The sequence below is a fragment of the Urocampus carinirostris genome, chromosome 2 (assembly GCF_059441175.1).
Source record: "Urocampus carinirostris isolate Australia breed hairy pipefish chromosome 2, RoL_Ucar_1.0, whole genome shotgun sequence".
Classification (NCBI taxonomy): Eukaryota; Metazoa; Chordata; class Actinopteri; order Syngnathiformes; family Syngnathidae; genus Urocampus; species Urocampus carinirostris.
This window is the reverse complement of record NC_142350.1, coordinates 5752421-5774356: the sequence shown is the minus strand read 5'-3', so window position 1 is coordinate 5774356 and position 21936 is coordinate 5752421. Positions and strand designations below refer to the sequence as shown.

At 41.1% G+C, this 21936-nt stretch overlaps 2 protein-coding genes across 2 annotated transcripts; one reads left to right on the top strand and one right to left on the bottom strand.

The window, feature by feature from the left end:
- Window positions 1-1299: 1299 nt before the first annotated feature.
- On the bottom strand, window positions 1300-8595 carry LOC148370785 (thyrotropin-releasing hormone receptor-like). The gene is made up of 2 exons (XM_088328545.1): window positions 7646-8595; window positions 1300-5988 (listed from the first exon to the last, which is right to left on the bottom strand). Exons 1-2 carry the CDS (start codon window positions 8414-8416, stop codon window positions 5548-5550), a joined length of 1212 nt encoding a protein of 403 aa, XP_088184671.1. The 5' UTR covers window positions 8417-8595; the 3' UTR covers window positions 1300-5547.
- Window positions 8596-13929: 5334 nt separating this feature from the next.
- On the top strand, window positions 13930-15115 carry LOC148370784 (transmembrane protein 74). Its single transcript, XM_088327764.1, has one exon. It carries the CDS (start codon window positions 14084-14086, stop codon window positions 14609-14611), a length of 528 nt encoding a protein of 175 aa, XP_088183890.1. The 5' UTR covers window positions 13930-14083; the 3' UTR covers window positions 14612-15115.
- The last annotated feature ends 6821 nt before the right edge of the window (window positions 15116-21936 follow it).

Genomic DNA, 21936 nt, shown 5'->3' with positions numbered 1-21936 from the left:
GGCCGACAGGCGCGGCGTTGAGGCCGACGAGGCCTCAGACAGCCCGGCACCAAATCTTCCCGGAAACCCCATTCGAGGCACAGCAATTGCCATGGCGGGCGGGTCCGTGGGCCGAATGGGCAGGAAAGGTGACGGCGCGGCAGGAGAAGAGGCCCCCGGGAGGTGGGGCCGTTGCCGACAGGAGCTCATTCAGCTGACGCGACAGGAACTCAGTCGACTGAGCTAATTGCCCCGTCTGGTGCCATATGCTCCGTAGATTTCGCTCGACCTGCAGTTGAAGGGCGGTGACGTCACTGGGCAATCGCCAGACGGCGCCCTCAGTCCGGTGCAACTGCTGCAGGGCGTCGGGAGTTTCTGGCTCTCCCCAATCCGCGCTTGTGTGAGCGTTCGCTAGGTTCATGTTTGTGGTCTGAGCGTTCTGTCACGGACCTGGCCAGGAAACAGAGTTCAGAAACCAATAGCGTAACATACTCACAATTTATTAGGGAGAGGAGGAATGCGCGCACACTCGATCCGGGGATCGATGGTCGCGGAAGAGGATTAAAATCCAGACAAACGAGTGGTCAAAATCAAACAAATCAGGCCAAAAATAAAACGGGATCAAACGCTGGAGCCCATCTCAACTTCGGGCAGTGGGCAGGGGAAACCCTGAACTCGTTGCCAGCCCGTCACAGGGCACACAGGGACAGACAATTCGCTCGCTCAGTCACACCTAGGGACAATTTGGACCGGCCAATTAACCTGACATGCATGTTTTTGGAATGTGGGAGGACACCGGAGTACACGGAGGAAACCCACGCAAGCATGGGGAGAACATGCAAGCTCCACACAGGAGGTTCGGTCTCATGACTTCAGAACTGTGGCGCACATGCGCTAACCATTGCGCCGCTGTGCTGCAGAAAAGGGTAATCAAACCAACAAAATCCCATTAAAATGAGATGTGGTCCCTCTAAAACATTCTCCTTGACTGAACATGTAGCATTATCGCCATCTACTGTTAAAGAGTGTCATAGACCATTCGTTTTTTTCTATTTCTTAGCATTATTTTGCCAAGAAAAAGGCCTCGACCCACTGAAAACGGGTCTGCAACCCACCAGTTGAGAATCACTGTCCTGGAGACCACTGTGATAATCCAGAATAGCATCTTATTTGCACCTTTACTCACCAAATACTTAATGTTCCACCAAATAAATTCTTTAAAAGCAAAAATTAAGATTTTCTGGATGGATTGAAAAAAATACTTGCGTGACTAGTAGTTGAACAAATCCTTCTTTATCTTCAAAAAAAGAAAAACTCCACTTGCACAAAGAGTTTTATTAGCACCATAGAAGAGCTTTCACCAAGAGCAGCATCTTAATATGACTCACAACAGACAATAATCAATATAAAAATACACAATCTTTTGTATGCTTTTGATAACACAAGCTAGCAATAAAGCGCACACACATAATATAGAGAACACACTTATCAGCAGCAACCCAGCGTCTTCCTCCTCCTGCCGACAGCCAATCACGTTTCACCGATTAACAAACACGATACGCATGATCTACGTCTTGGATTTTTATTGACTTCATTTAATTTCTGTTAGCAAGAACAAAAACGATAAAATAGCCAATCAAATCAGCCTGTATTGTGCAGGCAATAATTTGGAGTCAGAGGCCACATTGGGTTAAAAAATGTAGCCAAGGAGCTGATCCTGGAGACCTATTCAATTTTTTTCAGTTATGAATAAATATACATACCGACATGTCCAGTTCTTTATATTTGGTTTTTAATAGATTAGTTTCATCAAACCGGTTTTGAAACGTATTTAAAGCAAAATAATTTGTATAAGGTCCCTGTTTAAAGCACACAATTTTATATTTAGTGTTGTAGTATTACTGCAGTTATATTTTTTAATGTTTTTGTCGTGTAACTGCAGTTTTATTGTTGTAGTATGTTTGTAGTATTCCCATAGTTGTTTTTTGATGTGTTTATGTAGTATTTGTAAAGCATTTCCATGGGAGCAGTTTTGTAGTATATCTGTAGTATATTTGTAATATTACTGTAGTTGTTTTTTTATTGTGATATTTCCGTAGTAGTATTTTTGTAGTATTATAGTATTTTTTTGATAGTTCTACAGATGTTTTTATAAAGTATTTATTAAAGAGTATTTTGTAGTATTTCTAGAGTAGTATTTCTATTGTATAAATTATAGTATTTCTATGGTATTTTTTTGTCTTTTCAGAATGAAAGCAAATTAATATATGAGGTGCCTTTTTAATCACTAAATTATATATTTATTTTTCGAGCAATTCTTAAGTATTTGTGTAGTAGTGCATTTGATGTAGACACACAAAAAACAATGGGGACAAAGTTGGCACCAAAGAAACATTTTTTATTAGTAGTACTTTATTTACTATCTTATATTTTGTTATTATATTTTGACCATTTTCGTTTGGCGGGCCGAGTGAAAAAGCCTAGAGGGCCGTAGTTTGCGTGCATCTTTTTTGGTTCATCAATGAAAACATTTGTTGAGTTTTGGCTAGAATTAAAATATTCATCAGCAAGTCCACAATTAATGATATCACAATTTATTTTCCGATACGCATGATAAACATCTTTGATTTTAATCGAATTGACTTGTTTTACTTTCTGTTAGCATGACTAAAGATAATGAGTTAGCCATTAAACGAGTCTATGTTACATAGATGTCTTTTTGGTTGCTCAATAGATCCATTGGTTGAGTCAACATTAGAATATTTACTTCATCTGTAAGCTCTTTTTCCCAATACACAATGCGGGCTCTTTGATTTTAATTAGTTTGAGTAAAATTCATTTCTGTTAGTATGACAAAGACAGCAAGTTAGCCAAAGATTGAGCGTGTAAATCTTTTTGACCGGATCCATTGGTTGAGTTTCGGTTCTTATCAGAATGTTTACTTAATTGGCAAGTCCAGACTTGACGCTAACATCATTTTGTTTTTTCATGACTGACTTTATTTAATTTCTGTTAGCATGAATACAAACAATAAATAAGCCATTAAATGAGCCTGTGTTACATAAACGTCTTTTTGATTGCTCAATGGATTAGAGGTAAGATTGGGACGACAACAAAATCCAGCCCAGCCTGAGCCAGACAAGTTAACTTGATTTGAGGGACCGAGCCAAAAGCAAACTTGAATTGTCACACTTTATTTGCGAGAACTCGGGTAAAGGAAGGCTCTTCCCTCACTGACAATTATTTTTTCTATTTGTCCACCTGTCGTTGTTCTTTGTTTCTTATTATTTGTGATGGATTTCATCTTCCACTCGGACCCAACGAGCGCTCGGACAAAATCCATTGTGCAGATCCTTCCCCCAAAAAAATAATACAAAAAAGAATGAAAGCTGGGCATTTTTTAAAGGCATCAAGAGAGAGGCTTGGCCCAAACTCGAACGTAATGATTGACATTTTAGGCCCAACCAAACCCGAATTTCAGGTCAGGCATAAATTTTGGTTACGTAGTTTGAGGTGTCTTTAAAAAGTTCAAAGTTAAATATTTTCTATACTAAGTATGTTTTCACTATGTCCAACTGAGTTCAAAGAGCCCTTATGCTTTATTTTCCATTGCATCGATCTGCTTCTATCTTACTTTTATCAGGCGAGGTGGAAAAAGAAAACATATTCTGAGCACGAAACGCCATGTATTTCCAGGCAAATCATCTGTTACTCTGTCGCCATCTCCTGGCTTAAAGTCATGATTGCAGACTTTAGTTTTCAAATGCCGCACCCCACCTTTAAGATCTTACCTCTACAAGAGATCCATCCGTTGAGTCTAATTAGCTTAAAATGTAGGCAACTGTGTTCCGTATTTATAGTATATAATCAAACATCACAAAAAGCCTCCTTAACTCATTCAATGCCATTGATGTCTTTATCCGTTAATGTTTTTTGTATAGCTCAATGAATTCTTCGTTTTTCTTTCTGTCAGTATTTAAATATTTACTCAAGAAGCAAAGCATTTGTCTGCAACTGTGTTTAGTATTCATATAGTGAAAGGGACACTGTGTATTATTTAGCGTCTCCTAGTTGTAAAAGACTTCAATCTAAAATAATGTTGATTTAAATGATAAGCAAAAATACAAGAACTGTCATATAAACATGAGTTTTTTATAATAAAAAAAAAACACTTGTAGGTTGAGAAATCTATTTTACACAACATGAGCCGTATCGGCCATCTTGCTACTACGGGTATCCAAACACGTCAAAAAGGATTTGCAAAAAATTGAGAAGTAATTGGGTGTGTTTTGGTCACTTGGAGTCTAACTAGTTTTAATTCCTCCTTGTGTTTTTACCACTTGTTTTCCGTTCGCATTACACCATACAGTGGCATCGAGTAGTCAAATACTACACGCTGTCCTTTTAATTATTAACATTAAGGATATTTGACGCATTTACTGCCATTGACATATTACTGTCATTAAATGTCTAAAATTGGGTTGTGTTTACCCCTTCAAGCCTGCTATACCTCGTTTGGTCCAAATTTAGCCCCCCAAAAGCCATCTTTTCGACAATTTGAAAAAGACATGTTTTTAAAAAAAATCTTATTTCAACTTTTGCTTTTCAACCAGGCTTTTTCTTTTCCTGTGTGATATGTTAAGAAACCCAAAAATAAAAAGATAAATACATGTATGCATATATCAATTTTTAAATACATTTAATTGCAAGTTAAAAACAAATCAGACCAAGATAGAAATTATAATAATAGTCCTACCCAGGAGGTCTATTGGGTGTTTTGGCTAGATCTGGTCTGGACTAAGTAAAAAAAATAGACGTCCAAAATTTGGTTGCATTAACCCCTTTTAACTTATTAACCAGATAATGATGTCTTTTGGATTGAAGTTTTAAGTCTTTTTCGTCTGAGTTTCATTTAATCCTGGAGGAACAATGACAAGCAAATGCAATTTGGTCAGTTATCATGTCAACCACTGATAACACAAAAAGTAGACTTTTCACGTCTGTGTTGCAATCTACCACTGTTCTCCAAAGTATAATTCTGCTGGCTGAAGAATAACAATTTAGATTATACAAAATGAATCTATCTTTACAATATCTGTCTCATTTTATAAAAAGCATGTCAACTTTTAAAGTGACAAAATGAAATTCAGGATGTTTTAACTGGAATTTCTTACTCACAAGACTGTCATTGATTAAGGGCTGTACAAATAATTTTGACTTGACCTCACTCACTTATATTTTACATGTTTTTCCTGGATAAGGTTGAAAGAGTAAAAAAATATATGCATATATTGACTTTATGAAATACATTTAACAACCAGTCTTTAAAAAAGGACAGAGAAAAATAGGGATAATAACTGTTGTACCACCCAGCCCCGGGTGCCTATTTGAAACTTAAACTTAAACTTAATGCTAAAGACGTCTATGGCAGTCTTTGGCAGTGAATGAGTTAATAGGAGTGATTAGCAACATGCTAACATACTTTTAGGGATCTTATGGATGTGTCCTAGCTGGAAACAAGGTTAGGAAAAAACTAGCTGGTTGTCCATACAGAGACTAATCCTCCAGTTAAACTGCTACCTTGAATCCCCCTTTCCCAAAGGAAGAGGATAAAGAAGATCCGTCGAATTCAGTGTCGTGCTCCACCAGCAATCCATCGCTAACCGTGATCTCCTCCATGTCGGTTCCGAAGCGCTCGGTGCTCTCGGCCGCCGACGAGTCTTTGACGTTGCTGTAACTCAAGGTGGCGTTATAAGCGCCAGCGGAGGCCGGCGCCTTAGAACGACCGCAGCGGCAAATTTTGAGGAAGGCGGCGCGAAATTTCTGAGACATGGCGTTGTAGATAAGCGGGTTAACGGCGCTGTTGAGGTAAACGCACACCCGGCAGAAGAGCAGGAACCAGTCGTCCAGGTACGGACGCTCCAGGAAGGAGTTGACCACCACCAGGGTGCGGTACGGCATCCACAGTGAGGCAAAGAGGATCACAACCACTGCTAGCATCTTGGTTACCTGGATTACATATTGGGAAAAAAAATCTGTTTTTTAGCAGGTGTGAGTAAACCTTTTGAGCCCCCTTCACATTGTGGTAGAGAATTTGGCAGAGGGACGGGAGCAAAAGGATACAAATATTGATTGATTTGGGAAGTTTGAAAAGCAAGGAATTACAATAAACGAAAGTAAATCAAAACATGCATTAAACCTGATCTTTATCTTTGTTAAGCTTAAAGTTTAGTATAAACTTAAAATAATGAGTGAATTCAATTTATTTTGTACTTGCTAGGAGGAAAGGAAGAGAAGCCTTCATATAAAAAAGTTCAACCCGTTCTAAAGATTTTACCCTGAGCCCATTCTTTTTATTACATCTCTTAGGTTAGAAAAACAGATTTTCCCTAAAGGGTGTGGATATCAAAGGACAGAAACATGATAGTGATAGCAGAATAAACTTATTAGTTATATTTTTGAAAATAGGGGGAAAAAAAACTGGGCTCAGATCAGACTGAGGGAATCCAGAGAGCAAGGAATTACAACAACAACAAAAAAGTAGATAAAAACATGCATTAAAACCAGATCTTATCTATATTTTAAATATTTAGGGGGGGAGTAGGCTTGGACTAGCGATCACTATCAAGACCAATATGAACAAAATGATTGATCGGTTGATTGATTCATTGATTCATTGATATGGGAAGTCCGGAGAGCAAGGAATTATAGATAAGAATGTATATTAGAAAACATGCATAAAAACTGATCTTGTTTATTTGTTTGATATTTGGAGGACTAGCTGGACCAGGAGGAAAAATGACTGATTTGGGAAGTCCAGAGAGCAAGGAATTACAGAAAATGTAAATATATTAGAAAATAATCATGCATTAAAACCCGATTCCAGATATAATATAAAAAAACTATGATCAGACTAAACAGGCCAAAAGGGAAAAAACTGATTGGTTGATTGATTTGGGAAATCTGGAGAGCAATGGTTCACAATAAAAGAAAATAGATCAAAGCATACATTTAAACACGATCTAAGTTAGAAGCCTTAAGGGCAGTATGTAGAATACATTATATTTTATGACAAATGTAGTTTTATATAGAAAAAGACAGTAGGGCGGTTGTTTTCACAACTTTTACTTCTCAATAATATATGGACGTCTTCTAGATGGAATTTTGTCCTCTATTTCATGTCTTTTTAACGTCTCTTCTTGCATCTTTTGAAGGGTTGGGTGCTGGTCTTGGTTATGACTTTTTTTTCAACTTTCCCTGTTGCCAAATAAAGATCTCTTTTTTTAATGATTTTCTTTTTTTAAAATTAATTTTGGCGTGCTTTTCATGTTTTCCCCAGGGTGTAGTTGTAGTGTCTCCATAATACAAAGAATAAATCTACGTTTTAAATACATTTACAGTAATTGCCAATTCGAAAATAATGGAGTAAGAAAAAAAAACGATCATGTTTATCGCCCCACCCTGAACGGAATGTCTTTTTGGACGTTTCCAAATTTAGCCCTCAACAAAATGACTTTATGATTTCTTGAAAAAGACGGTCACCCAAATCATTTTGGATGGGACCTTAGTGTCATTTTTTGTGTATTTTGTCTTTTGTAGGACTTCTCAAACTATTTATTCCCAGGGTGGGCTCCCTAATTTTTTTCTGCTTGCGTCAGTTTCCCACCTGTCTGCGCGAAGCCGCGGTAGAGCTGGAATGCCTGGAGTTCCTGCAGCTCTTCTTTCCCCGGCGGAGGTGGTCGCATTCGCTCTGCAGTTGCTGCTGCTCTTTTGGGTCTGCTGGCAACGGGTTGAGGAACAGAATCCGTCCGATCATCCCGTACAGAACTGCACAAAGAAGTAGCGGAACCACGAAAAAAACTGCAAAGTCGAAGAAGTAGACAGGCAGGTATAGATGACGGGCCACCCGGTAGCCGCACGCCGTCACCTTGGCGTTATCGTAAACCAAAACCTGCAGGTCGGCTAGGTAGAACCACACCACGCAGTAGGCGGACGTCAGTGTCCAGACCAGGAGGATGATCTTCTTGGCGCGGGAGAGCGTGCACAGGAACTGCGCCTTGATGGGATGGCAGATGGCGATGTACCTTTCGATTGTAAAGGCAGCAATGGAGCAGGACGACGCATTGATGCCCAGGTACTGCAGGTAGGTGATGCACAAGCACCCAGCACGCCCAAAAACCCAAAAACCCAACGCGCCGTCTGCCGCAGTGGGCAAACCGGCTGCGGTCAGCACCATCAAATCTGCGGCGGCCAGGCTCACTAAGTAACAGTTGGTGGGTGTGCGCATGTGTTTGGTGGTCAGCACGACCAGGACCACCATGGCGTTTCCCACCACTCCTGCCACGCAGATCAGCAACAGTAGAGCGGTGCTGATCACTTTGTATTGCGCACTCGAGTCGGTCCACGCACCCAAGCTCTGGTTGCTCGAGTTTTCCATGTTGCCTCGGGTTAAGGATTATTCTGCGTTCATCATGCGCGTGAATAAGGCGCGTGCCCGAGGGGAGGGACGAGCAAATGTGTGCGTAAATTCTCCCCTCACTCAAAAGTTAATCTCTAAATATCGATGGGTGTCAGAAATATGGGTCCGGTGCGTAAAATATGGGTCCGGTGCGTAAAGGTGCGCGTAAAGCTCTTTTGTGGTGCTGGTTCCTTTTTGCAGAAACTCATTGGCTCTGACGTCTCACAGACGTATTCGACATTTCCTGCTGGCCATTTTTGGTATGTTATTTATTCCTCGGCACACACAAAGAAACTGGGGGGTTCGTGTGTGTGTGTGTGTGTGTGTGTGTGTGTGTGTGTGTGTGTGTGTGTGTGTGTGTGTGTGTGTGTGTGTGTGTGTGTGTGTGTGTGTGTGTGTGTGTGTGTGTGTGTGTGTGTGTGTGTAGTTGTGCTCAAAGATGTTAACGAGTATGTCATGTTGACACATGAAAAGTTTCCAACCCCAGAATAATTGGTTAAAAAGATCATCCCTGCTATATAATTCAGGATATTGGAAAGCCGACTAGTTCTAACAGAACAAAACATGAAAGGAGGTGAAACAAGAAACATTCCCACGTGTGGACGGACCAATGTGGGTGCCATGATGACGTGAGTGCCAAGGCATATAATATAATCCACCCCCAGTAATTAACTTTAACAGAACAAAACATTGAAGAGGGATAACGCAGAATATTACACCATGTGACTCCAACTAATCAAAGAAGAAGAAGGTAGATTATGTTGGGACTCTCACTACTGAACAAAACATAAAAAGAAGAAAACAAAGAATATGTTGGGACACAAAATAGCTCTACCTAGACATAACATGAAATATGATGCATGATATGTTCAAATAACACCTTGTTCTATGGCTGAACAAAACACAAAAGAGAGATGACACAATGAACATACTTACGCACGGAGACATTATGTCCCAACGCTAACCAGCTCTAAAGAAAATAATCAGGAAAGGAAGAGGAACATGTTGGAACACTAGCTTTAACTGCACAAAACATGAAAGGAAGACTGTTGGGATATGTCGGGATACTCACTAACTGTAAGTGGACAAATTGCAGAATAAACATACAGTATGTTAGTGTCATGATGACCGATTTGGATCACCTGTGCCCGCCCGTTTGGCGCCAGCCGCTGCGGGCTACCTGATTAGGTCCCTGTTCTTTTTCAAGCCCAGTACTTTCACTCTCTGGTTGTCAGTCCGCCAACGAACCTCTGTTTCTACAAGGCAAGCACTTTGACTCTGACTCCTGTCGGTCCTGCTTTTTGCACCCATTTTTTCCACCCGTCCGTTCCTGATCTCCCCGTTTGTCTCCGGCTACGACCTGTTTTTGACCCCGACCACGGTTTTGCTCTTCTCTCCCGGCTATCGACCTGTTTTTTCCGTCCTTGACACGCCATCTCCCGCTCCGAAAGATCTACTTCCGTATATGGATCACGATCCAATTGTGTGAGCGACTTGCTTCCCGCGTCCAGTGAGCACCGGATCGCGGGCACTGCGGTCCCTCTTTCTATCAATAAACTTGTGGTTAGCGCTACGCATTTGGGTCCTGATTCCGTTCTGGTGGAATGTTCCAACACTAAACAGCTTCAACAGAACATAACATGAAAATAAGACGACACAAAGACATTGCTACAAGTGGACAGAACAACTAGCGCCATGATTTTGAAACCACTTACTAGCTCAAACTGAACAAAAACCTGAAAGAAAGACAACACAGAAAACGACAGTACAGAAAGTATTCAACACGGCACATGCGAGGAACAACGGTTTGTAGGTAGTTGGGTTTTTTTTTTTTTGGGCATGATTCTAATAACGTGTTTGTTGAGGCCAGCAAGTGTGGAGGCGTCTGAAGCTCCTCCACACACCAACTGTGCACAAGAGCCAGCTCAAAAAAAAATCTTCATCAAGAAAATGAGAAAAATACCATAACTGATCTTCTCTCAATTATTGTTGTGCTCAGGTGCTGTGTACAGAAAGGCATTGGAAGTTATTTCCTCTGCAGAAGGTTACAGAAAAAAAGGGGTTGGGAAAGATGATCTAAAGATGACTTGGATGCCGTAAAATAAAATAAAAAACTTGCAAAAACAATATATTGTTATTTATCAGCTTCTCTTTAGATCTCCTGGGTCAAACATGCGGCTCGCAGGTTAGGTCAGGCCCGCCAAGGGATTTAATGTGGCCTGCTAGACCACACTGAAAAGTGCAAGAGAAAAACGAGCCGCTGTTTAAAATATGTCCATTTGATATCACCAAACCCAGGCACCACTTCCAAAGACACTGTAGCTGTATTTCTGTCTCTTTCTTTCTTTCTTTCTTTCTTTCTTTCTTTCTTTCTTTCTTTTGTCATAATCCCTCTTCTCACTCTCTTTCTTTCGCTCACACACACACACACTCTCCCTGTTTCTTTTTACTCTTTTTCTTTCTTTTTATTCTCTCTCTGGGAAGCTGCGTCATTGCCGTAATGGAATTTCTGGAATACTTTACAGGCTGGGGGCGTCGTTGCTGTCATGCATTTTCCTGACAACTTTCAACATGTTACCTGTACATGTAGTGTTCTCTTTTATTGATGTTTACTATTGTTTGTGTACTGTAACTCAATGCTAAATCTATTCCACCCTGGTCATCCTGGAAGGGGGATTACCACTTGTGAGGCCTCTTCTCAAGGTTTCTTTTTTCCTCACGCTGAGGTTTTGAGTTTTTCCTTGCCTGCATGTTGGTTTAAGATCAGGTAATGGTGTAATTGTAATCCTGTGCAGTCCTTTGAGACATGTTTGTGATTAAGGGCTTTATAAATAAATATGACTTGACTTGACTTGACTTGGCTTCTCTGTTTCTGTTTATCTTTTTTCCTCTCACTTTCTTTCTCTCTTTTTTTTACAATTATTTCTCCTTTTATCTGTCTTTTTACCAATTTTCTTTCTCTTTCGTTCCTTCTCTTTTTTTCTCCTCTCATTTTTTATCTCACTCTCTTTACTTATCCCTCTCTTTCTTTCTCTCTTTCTCTGTACAATATTCTACTTGTCTGCCGCTGTGATAGTTTGTTTTCTAGCATGTGACGACCCCGAAACTAAAATGAGTTCCACACCCCTACAATAGATTATCTTCCTAAACATGTGTGGAGTTTCACTGCCATCTACAGAACAAAGGCTGACGTTACACTTCATCGCCATACGTCATCGTTCTCGATTGAAAACCAGGGATACAATTTAGTATATATACTGTATTTATTTCCATCTCCAAATACAATTTAGCACATATCCGCCTCGTTTTTACAAAAATTTGTATATTTTAAATACACCTTGGTTCTAGTTTGAAAAAGATAAAACCTATACACGGCTATACAAAATTGATCCCAATCCAGCTCCGAGCACAGATTGTGTGACGCCACAACCGAGATGAGTCGAGTGAATAATTATTGATATTGATGCTTTGTTTTATGCATCATTTTTTCACCATTTCACTCATGCTTATGCATGAGGGGGATGCTTATTCCGTCTTTTGTTTGAACGACCACTTTATTAGGAAAAGCGCTTTCTGACGACATCCTATGCAAAGAGGGGAGAGAGTTGGCACTATTATACTATTCTCGTGCAAGCTTTTCTTACAAATCAGACAATCTTCTCTATTATTTACAAGTATTGGTTGTTTTAGTTTGCGCGTGTGTGTGTTTTTCGGGCCTACCAATCATTAAATATTAGCCAGATAGCAATATTAGTAAATTGAAAAGGAAAAAAAATCTCCCTCACCATTCAGCTTTAGTTTCATTTTTATTTCAAATATCTTTAAAACTAAGTTGAGATTTTTCCCTGTGTGAAATAAGAAAATAGACTACAAATTGTGTTTTGCGAAACTATTTGGCCTCCTTAAACTTTGTGACCTTTTGCCACATTTCAGACTTCAAACATAAAGAGATAGAACTGTAATTTCTTGTGAAGCATCAACAATAAGTGGGACACAATCATGAAGTGGAACACACTTTATTGGATATTTTAAACTTTTTTAATAAATAAAAAAAACGAAAAAGTGTGTGTGTGTGCAAAATTATTCAGCCCCTTTACTTTAAGTGCAGCAAACTCTGTCCAGAAGTTCAGTGAGGATCTCTGAACGATTCAATGTTGATCTAAATGACTGACGATGATAAATGGAATCCACCTCTGTGTAATAAAGTCTCTTTATAAAAGCACCTGCACTGTGGTAGTCTCGGAGGTCTGTTTAAAGCCCAGAGAGCATCATGAAGAACGAGGAACACACCAGGTAGGTCCGAGATAGTGTTGTGGAGAAGTTTAAAGCTGGATTTGGATACAAAAAAGATTTCCCAAGCTTTGAACATCCCAAGGAGCACTGTGCAAGCAATAATATTGAAATGGAAGGAGTATCAGACCACAGCAAATCTACCAAGATCGGGCCGTCCCCCTAAACTTTCAGCCCATATAAGGAGAAAAATGATTATATATGCAGCCAAGAGGCCCATGATAATTCTAGATGAACTGCAGAGGTCTACAGCTGAGGTGGGAGAATCTGTCCATAGGACAACAATCAGTCGTGTACTGCACAAATCTGGGAAGAAAGAAGCCGTTTTTTTAAAGATGTCCATAAAAAGTGTCGTTTAAAGTTTGCCACAAGCCACCTTGGAGACACACCAAACATTTGGAAGAAGGTGCTCTGGTCAGACGCGACCAAAATCGAACTTTTTGGCAACAATGCAAGATGTTATGTTTGGCGTAAAAGCAGCACAGCTCATCACCCTCAACACACCATCCCCACAGTCAAATATGGTGGTGGCAGCATCATGGTTTGGGCCTGCTTTTCTTCAGCAGGGACAGGCATGATGATGAAATTGATGGGAAGATGGATGGAGCCAAAAACAGGACCATTCTGGAAGAAAACCTGATGGAATCCGCAAAGACCTGAAACTAGGACGGAGATTTGTCTTCCAACAAGACAATGGTTCAAAACATAAAGAGAAAGCTACAATGGAATGGTTCCATTTCTAAAAACGTTACTTGTTTTTCCTTTCTTGTTTATTCCTGTTATAACTGGTAATTTTAACATATTCCGGGTCTTCCTTCTTTCATTTTTGTTCATGTAGATCCATTTAGTGTTTCAACAGGATGCAGCAGGGGTTAGTAGTTGAGTTTGAGTTGGATTAGCTTTGATGTTTTTGAATTCTGAAAATCTTTGTGAACTCCTTTGTTCCGTTTCTGCAAACTATCCCTATTTACGTAAACACATGTTTTTCTACAGTCTTATTTTGCTTCTACATTTGTAAGATTTTTTTGACCACGGACCAACATGATAAATACTGAAAATGAGTACAACGCTTTGCTAATGGTGATGTATAATTTTATTATTGCTTATTTTGCGAGAGCATTTTCTATTCATGCTTCCTCCTGGAATTAGAATTTGTGGTGCTGCAATAAAAGCACGCATAAATTTGACTGCGGGCTCTTCCTGGCACCTAAGTGGGAGGGGTCCGCCACCAGCCCCCCCATAATTGCAAGGAGGCGGAGGTAAAGTGTCTTTTTTGCGCCTTTGCGTCCGTGCGTAAAATGAACACCAGTTTCCAAACTTGTGGATCACGCGTGCGCACCTTCTTCTCCTTTCTCCATGGGGGGGACGACACGCCCGGGGAGGCAATCAGAACCCGAGGATGAGACTCCATTAACGGGGGAAGACCCACACCAAGGGGCAGACCGGTTGAGTGGATTCTGCATGGAAGAAAATGACGAAGAGGAGGAGGAACTTGACTCCACGGAGGGATCCGTGGACTACGGCTTCATCGCCGCCGTCTTTTGCTTGGTGACAGGGATCGCCCTGGTTGGCATTTCGTACGTGGTGCCCAGGGACGTCTCAGTGGACGACGGCGTGGCGGCGCGCGAGATGGAGCGGCTCCAGCGGGAGCGAGCCCGACTGGGTGCGCACCGGGACCGCTGCGTCATCGCCGGTCTTTGCTTGCTCACGCTGGGCGCTGTGATGCTTTCCAGTCTGCTCATGGTCTCCATGTGGAAGGGGGAGATGATGCATACAAGGGCGCGGATGGCGCGCGTCGGAGGGGCCAAGTGCGAGCGTAACCTGTATGGGGCCATCGGGAATGCGCGGTCGAACCACGTGGAGGATTCGGCAGAATTACGATAATTTTATTTAAATTTTTGCATCATTATGACTGTATCTAAAAACTCTGCAATCTCTTTAAGACGCCAACCGAACTCGAAATTGATTTAGGTTGGAATTCCCACTGATTTGGTTGCATTTGCACACTACATATATAAAAAATGTATATTACTGAATGAGTGACACGTTATTTAGATCAATCGTCAACAAAACACACAAAAAAAGAATTCACAGAAAAAGACAATTAAAGGAACACACGGACCAAATTTAACGTGTGCAAACTAAAAATGTTCAAAATTATATATATTTAAAACATCTTAAATTCCAATATGAATAATAACCCAGTTTCAGAGAGGAAATCTTTCCCTTTCAGTACGGCAATCAATTTTGTTCATATCATTTATTTTTTGTTTTCCAGTTTCAGATTATTGAACAATTTGTGTCTAAATGCATTACAGCGTTTTACAGCATCTGACAGATGTGTGAGGTGGTTCAAATAAAGATGTGAGAAGTGGAATTCTTCATATATTTGTGGCTTCTTCTGTGTGTGGTTCTTTTGTAACCTGTTTGAAAAAAATTGAGATCCTCAAGGTGCCTTTTTGGTCCTCTGTTTTCTTTCTTACTTTGATTATCTTTGACACAAAAAGTTGTATTTGTTTGTTAATTAAGGTAAAGGGCTAATGCCCAATCCCATCTTTACCACCTTCCGTCCATTTTCTGTCCCATTCCTTCAGAAATCATAGTGGAAGGGGAAAGAGTAAGGGACAAAATCCTCCTTTCACAAATATAGGTCAGGAGAGCCTTAGTTTCTCCTCAAGTAACAATGTGATTAAAAGGAAATATATTCCCTATCTCTACAGAAATCCTTCCCTTGCCCTGACCAAACAAGTGGAAAGGAGAAGGGGAACTGGCAATGTGTGTTCACAAGAAGACAAAGAGTGTCCCATTTCCCGCAAAGGGTAGGGGCAGGGTGAAGGAGAAGGGGCACAATCCTCCTCTCACAAATATAGGTCAGGACAGCCTGAGCTTCTCCTCGATTATGTTTTCCCAAATTTCTAGAAGAATCAATTAATCAGACAAGAAATAAAAATCAAGAAACACACCTGACATGGCCATGACCTGACAACCTCCTTTTTTAGAGCCAATCGTTATAAGGAGCCAGAATAAAAATGTGCATGTGTGGACACTGATGAGGTGCAGATGGTGGCTCTACAGCCACTCCCCACAGTTTGAGGCCCTCTATTGGGAAAATGAAGTTCCAGATCCTGACAGGATCATTCCCTTGGCCTGCCCAAAGGTTTGAGAGTGTTCTTCATTCTGGCCTGTGGTCTGCTCTGCCCTCTGAGACTCAATCTGCAACTTTAGTGGAACTGTTGAAATCTAGGCTTATATGAATGACCTACATTTCATGTTGACAATATCTGTATATTGCAACGTCCATTGCAGCCTGGCCATCCTGGAAGGGGCACTACCTCATGTGTGGTCCTGGCTCAAGTTTTGTTCATGTTCCTCATGCTGAGGTTTTGAGTTTTTCCTTGCCCTCATGTAGGTTTTAGATCAGTGGACAGTGTAATAAAAGTCTCTTATAGTTTGTAGTCTGTACAGCCCTTTGAGACTTCTTGTGATTAAGGGCTCTACAAATCAACGTAATTTGACTCACTTGACATAGTACTTTAACTCAGTACAACATTTATTTATATCTGTACATTCAAGAAAACTGTGCGGGTCAGATGTATCGACATTTCGTTCTGTAAACACGTGTACAAGAATGACAATAAAGTATATCTGAATCTGAATAGGAGATATCGAACCTTCTTGTGTGGAGTTTGAATGTTCTCCCCGTGCTTGCTTGGGTTTCCTCCGGGCACTCCGGTTTCCTTCCACATTCAAAAAAAAACATGCATTTCAGGTTAATTGGCGGCTCCAAATCGTCCCTAGGTGTGAATGAGCGAGTGTGTTGTCTGTCTCTGTGTGCCCTGCGACTGGCTGGTAACCAGTTCGTAATGTCCCCTACCTACTGCCCTAAGTAAGCTGCGATGGGCTCCAGCACCCCCGCGACCCTACTGAGGATAAGCGATGCAGATAATGGTTGGACTTGGAAGATGAAGTAATGGGATTGGCCCAACATCATTTCAGCTAACTTTCAACATGCATCTATTTCACATAAGAAGCTCTTCATCCAGGAGAAACTGTTGTAAAATGATTAAGTATTAGGAGAAAGATTAAGAAACATCATTCTTCCTTCCCCAAGATAGGTCGGTAGCACTTTAGCTTTTTCATAGTCACAAAGTAAAGATGTGGCAAGTGGGAAGTATATTCCTGATTCCTAGTGGAATCATTGCCTCGACCTCACCAAAGAAGCGAAAGGGCTAAGGGAAAGTAATGGGATTGACCTCAGATCATCTCACATAACTTTCAACATGAATATCTTTCATGTGAGAGGATCTCCAGAAGAAACTGGTGTCAACTAATAAAGCACTCAGAGGATGAGTAAGAGACACAAACCTTTTTCACAAAGATAGTTCAGGAGCAGCTTAGTTTTTCCCAAGTAACAATGTGGTGAACAGAAAGTAAATTCCCAATTCCTAGAGGAATCATTCCCTTGCCCTCTCGAAGAAGTAGAAGGGGGAAGGAGAAGTTATAGGATGCTCTCACATAACTTTCAACATGTATTTCTTTCACGTTAGGAGCTCTTCCTAAGACACCAGTGGCATATTTCCATTGTTTTGACAGAGCCACGCAGCACTTAGGCTCCTGAAGTGCTGTCAAGTTTCAGCACTTCATCCTATTCAAAAAGCACTTTGGATCCCAGTGATGATGAAAAATGTGGCGGCAAACTTGCATTGCCGCATTCAAATAGAAAAAGACGAGTCGTCTAGGTGAAAGAAATGTTTGCGCATTTGATAATCCGAGTCTTCCACAACCAGTGTGTAAATCAGAGGTGCCGTCCTCCCCCCTTCATTCTCCGTAGCAACAGGCCGACCTCGTTGCTATGGTAATGTCATGCCTGCTTTACTTCTGCTGTGACAATGGCAAGAAAGAAGGGAGATTTACAGTGTGTGGGCAGGAGAAAAAGTTTAATCGGCCATCACGAGCTGCTCAATTGGAATCCAAAGGCAGAATGTTCTGGCTCAATTTCGACTTATAAATACAGTTTTCTGAGAAAATTATTTTAATCTTGAGTGCCTGCTATAAAGTGACGCTGTTTTTTTTTTTTGTCTAGTCGACAGGTATTACCTCAAGTGCTCCATTTGGGCAGGATTCGCACCTGAAATCCCTTCCAAGCGCCAAAAATAATCTGCTAAACGGCAGGGAAGGTAATTTTATTCCTGTCTCGGGCTTGCTGGCACTGTCTTTTTTTCGTTAAAAACGATAAGCGCTGCCATCAGTTGCTAAGAAACCACGTGTCGTAAGCGATATTGACGGAGTCATTAGCCCAAGTCAAAGAAGCCTTAAGGGGCACCACACGGGTTGATGACCGTAACTGATTATTGATGGTGCTCGTGAGTGGAGATAATAGGTAACTGATTATAGATGGTGCTCGTAAGTGGAGATAATATTGTCACTTTTACGAAAATAAAGATCTGTTATCTCAAACTAAAAACTGGTCGGTTGGTCAGTTGGTCAGTTTGTTGGTTAGACAGATAGATAAAGGTAGTTGTTTGGTTAGCCTGTTGTCATGGTTGCCATGGTACTCAATTGGCTGTGCCTATGTGTCACGGTTGCCATGTGTCCAATTGGCCCCACCGGTGTGTGTCACGGTTGCCATGGTGCCCAATTGGCCCCGCCCGTGTGGCGCAGCTGAGACATTGACTTTCCGTTTATATATAGCTCAGCGCTCTCGTCAACGAACTTCTGCCCCACAAGACGTGGTTCTGTCCTGTTTTCCTGTGATATCTGCAGTCCGGTATTGTTCCTGTTTATTTTTGTTACGTTTAATTTCGGGTTCCAGTTTTGTTTTCCGTTTATTCTTGTCCTGTTGGTTAGTTTCTCCAGTTTTGGTTCCCGTCTAGTTTCTCCTGTTTATTTTCGTTACCCTGATTCATTATCGATCTCGTCGGTCCCCCGCATCCTGTCCTTCCACGCCAGACCGGTTTCCAAACGTGCATGACTCCCCATTTCCCATAAAATAAAAGGATTGTGTGAGAACGTCACGCGATTGGGTCCTGTATCTGTTCTGGTTCTGACACCTGTAAGTTGGACATAAAGTTAGTTGGTTAGGTACTGGTAGGTTGATAGGTTGCACATCAAGGCCGTTTGATAGAGAGGGAATTGGAAAGTTAGTCGTGCACAGTATGTTGGTTGGTTGTATGGTTGATAAGTTATAGAGTTGGTTGGTTACCGGGTAAGTTGGCTAATTGGTTTACAGAGGCTTGCAAAACTATTTGGCCCCCTTGAACTTGGTGACCTTTTGCCACATTTCAGACTTCAAACATCAAGATATAAAACTGTAATTTCTTGTGAAGCATCAACAATAAGTGGGACATAATCATGAAGTGGAACACACTTTATTGGAAATTTTAAACTTTTTTAACAAATAAAAAAACAAAAACGTGGGTGTGCAAAATTATTCAGCTCCTTTACTTTAAGTGCAGCAAACTCTGTCCAGGAGCTCAGTGGGGATCTCTGAACGATTCAATGTTGATCTAAATGACTAACGATGATGAATGGAATCCACCTGTGTGTAATCAAGTCTCTTTATAAAAGCACCTGCACTGTGGTAGTCTCGGAGGTCTGTTTAAAGCCCAGAGAGCATCATGAAGAACGAGGAACACACCAGGTAGGTCCGAGATACTGTTGTGGAGAAGTTTAAAGCTAGAACTGGATACAAAAAGATTTCCCAAGCTTTAAACATCCCAAGGTGCTCTGGTCAGATGAGACCAAAATCGAACTTTTTGGCAACAATGTAAGACGTTATGTTTGGCGTAAAAGCAGCACAGCTCATCACCCTCCACACACCATCCCCACAGTCAAACATGGTGGTGGCAGCATCATGGTTTGCACCTGCTTTTCTCCAGCAGGCAGAGGGAAGATGGTTAAAATTGATAGGAAGATGGATGGAGCCAAATACAGGACCATTCTGGAAGAAAATCTCATGGAATCCGTAAAACACCTGAGACTGGGACGGAGATTTGTCTTCCAACAAGACAATGATCCAAAACAAGCAAAAGCTTCAACGGAATGGTTCACCAAAAACCATATCAAGGTGTTAGAATGGCCAAGTCAAAGTCCAGACCTCAATCCAATTGGGAATCTTTGGAAAGAACTAAAAACTGCTGTTCACAAACGCTTTCCATCCAACCTCACTGAGCTCGAGCTATTCTGCAAGGAGAAATGAGCAAAAATATCAGTTTCTCAATGTGCAAAACTGATAGAGACATACCCCAAGCGACATGCAGCTATAATCGCAGCAAAAAGTGGCGCTACAAAGTATTAATCCAATAGGGCTGAAGAATTTTGCACACCCACTTTTTCGTTTTTATTTGTTAAAAAAGTTTGAAGTATCCAATAAAGTGTGTTCCACTTCATGCTTGTGTCCCACTTATTGTTGATGCTTCACAAGAAATGACAGTTTTATATCTTGATGTTTGAAGTCTGAAATGTGGCAAAAGGTCACAAAGTTCAAGGGGGACAAATAGTTTTGCAAGCCAGTGTACAGGTACCGTAGTTAGTTGATTACCTGGTAGGTTGGACATTTAGTTGGTTGTATGGCTGGCTGGTTGGTTTATGGGTAGGTTTGCTGGTAGTATGTATTGGTAGATACAGGTAGTTTGTTGATCACTAGGTAGGTTGGACTTGTAGTTGATTGGTTGGTTGGTAGATTATTTGGTAGTTTTGACATGTAATTGTCTAGTTGGTTGGTTGGTTGGTTATCGGGTACTCTGGTAGGATGGACAGGTAGATATTGGTAATTGGATGATTACCTGGTATGTTGGACATGTAGTTAGTTAATTGTTTGGTTGCTGAGGTGATTGGTTGTTTGGTTACTGGGGTGGTTGGTTGGTCGGTCGGGTGGTTGGTCGGTCGGTTGGTCGGTCGGTCGGTCGGTCGGTTGGTTGGTCGGTTGGTTGGTAGGTTGGTTGGGTGGTTGCTCAGGTTGGCTGGCAAGTTGGACAGATAGATTCAGATAATTGATTAGTTACCTGGTAAGTTAGACATGTGGGTGTTTTGTTGGTTGGTTGGTTGGTTGGTTACTGGGGACATTGTCTCTCAGGATGGAAAGGTATGTACTGGTAGTTGGATGATTACCTGGTAGGTTGGACATGTTGTTAGTTGGTTATTTGGTCACTAGGTTAGTTAGTTAGTTAGGTAGGTAGGTAGGTAGGTAGGTAGGTAGGTAGGTAGGTAGGTAGGTAGGTAGGTAGGTAGGTAGGTAGGTAGGTAGGTAGGTAGGTAGGACAGATAGATACAGATAGTTGGTTGAATAACTGGTAAGTTGGACATGTGGTTGTTTTGTTGATTAGTTAGTTGATCAATTTGTTGGTTATGAGTATGTTGGTTTGTAGGTTGGACAGGTAGTTCGGTAGTTAGTATACTGGTAGGTTGCACACCAAATAAGTTTTACAGACAGGTTTTTAGAAAGTCAGTTATGCACAGTAGGTTGGTATGTTGGTTAGTTGGTTGGATTGGAAAGATAACAGTTGTGTAAGAAGTTTAACAGGTACTTGCATGACTAACAGAAGGGGTTATAACCCTTTCCGTGGTCAAGTGATTGTCAATCATTCATCAGGTGGAGTAGTTTTCTAGCAGTGCTGTCCTTGTCAGTTCGATTCGCCTTCATATCTGGTGTCATTTTCGGGAATGCTCTGGACAAGGAACTAATAGATCCGTGAATAAACATAACAATTCAACCACTAAATCTAATTAGGTCTCCTGAGTCACCACCGCCGCACCGCTAGCTTGCATGTGCGCATCCAATTACAGTCTGCTTGGTAAATTTGCAGTTTGACACAAATTGATTCAGCCTGGCTTCCATCGCCCTGAGGGACAACCGCGCCGTCTCAAAGGTACTTTTAGCCAAGTAAGATTTACTCTTATGCGCTTATTGTCGACAAACTTTTTGTCTACTGCTCAAGTACCTGTGAGCAACGTAGTAACCACATTTTTTGCAGTAAACCACATAAAGTCATAGATCATATATTCATATCATATAGAGGGCTTCAACGTTATGTGTGGCTTTTTTAAATACGTCAATATAGATTAATATTAACTGAATACCCCCTCATTGCGTCGCAGGATCGTCTGTCCGGGATTCCTAACCTTGCTGCTAAAAAAAGCAGACTTTATGTCCATCCATTCCATATAATATCTGCACCACTTAACCGCAGTAGGGTTGCGGGGGTGCTGGA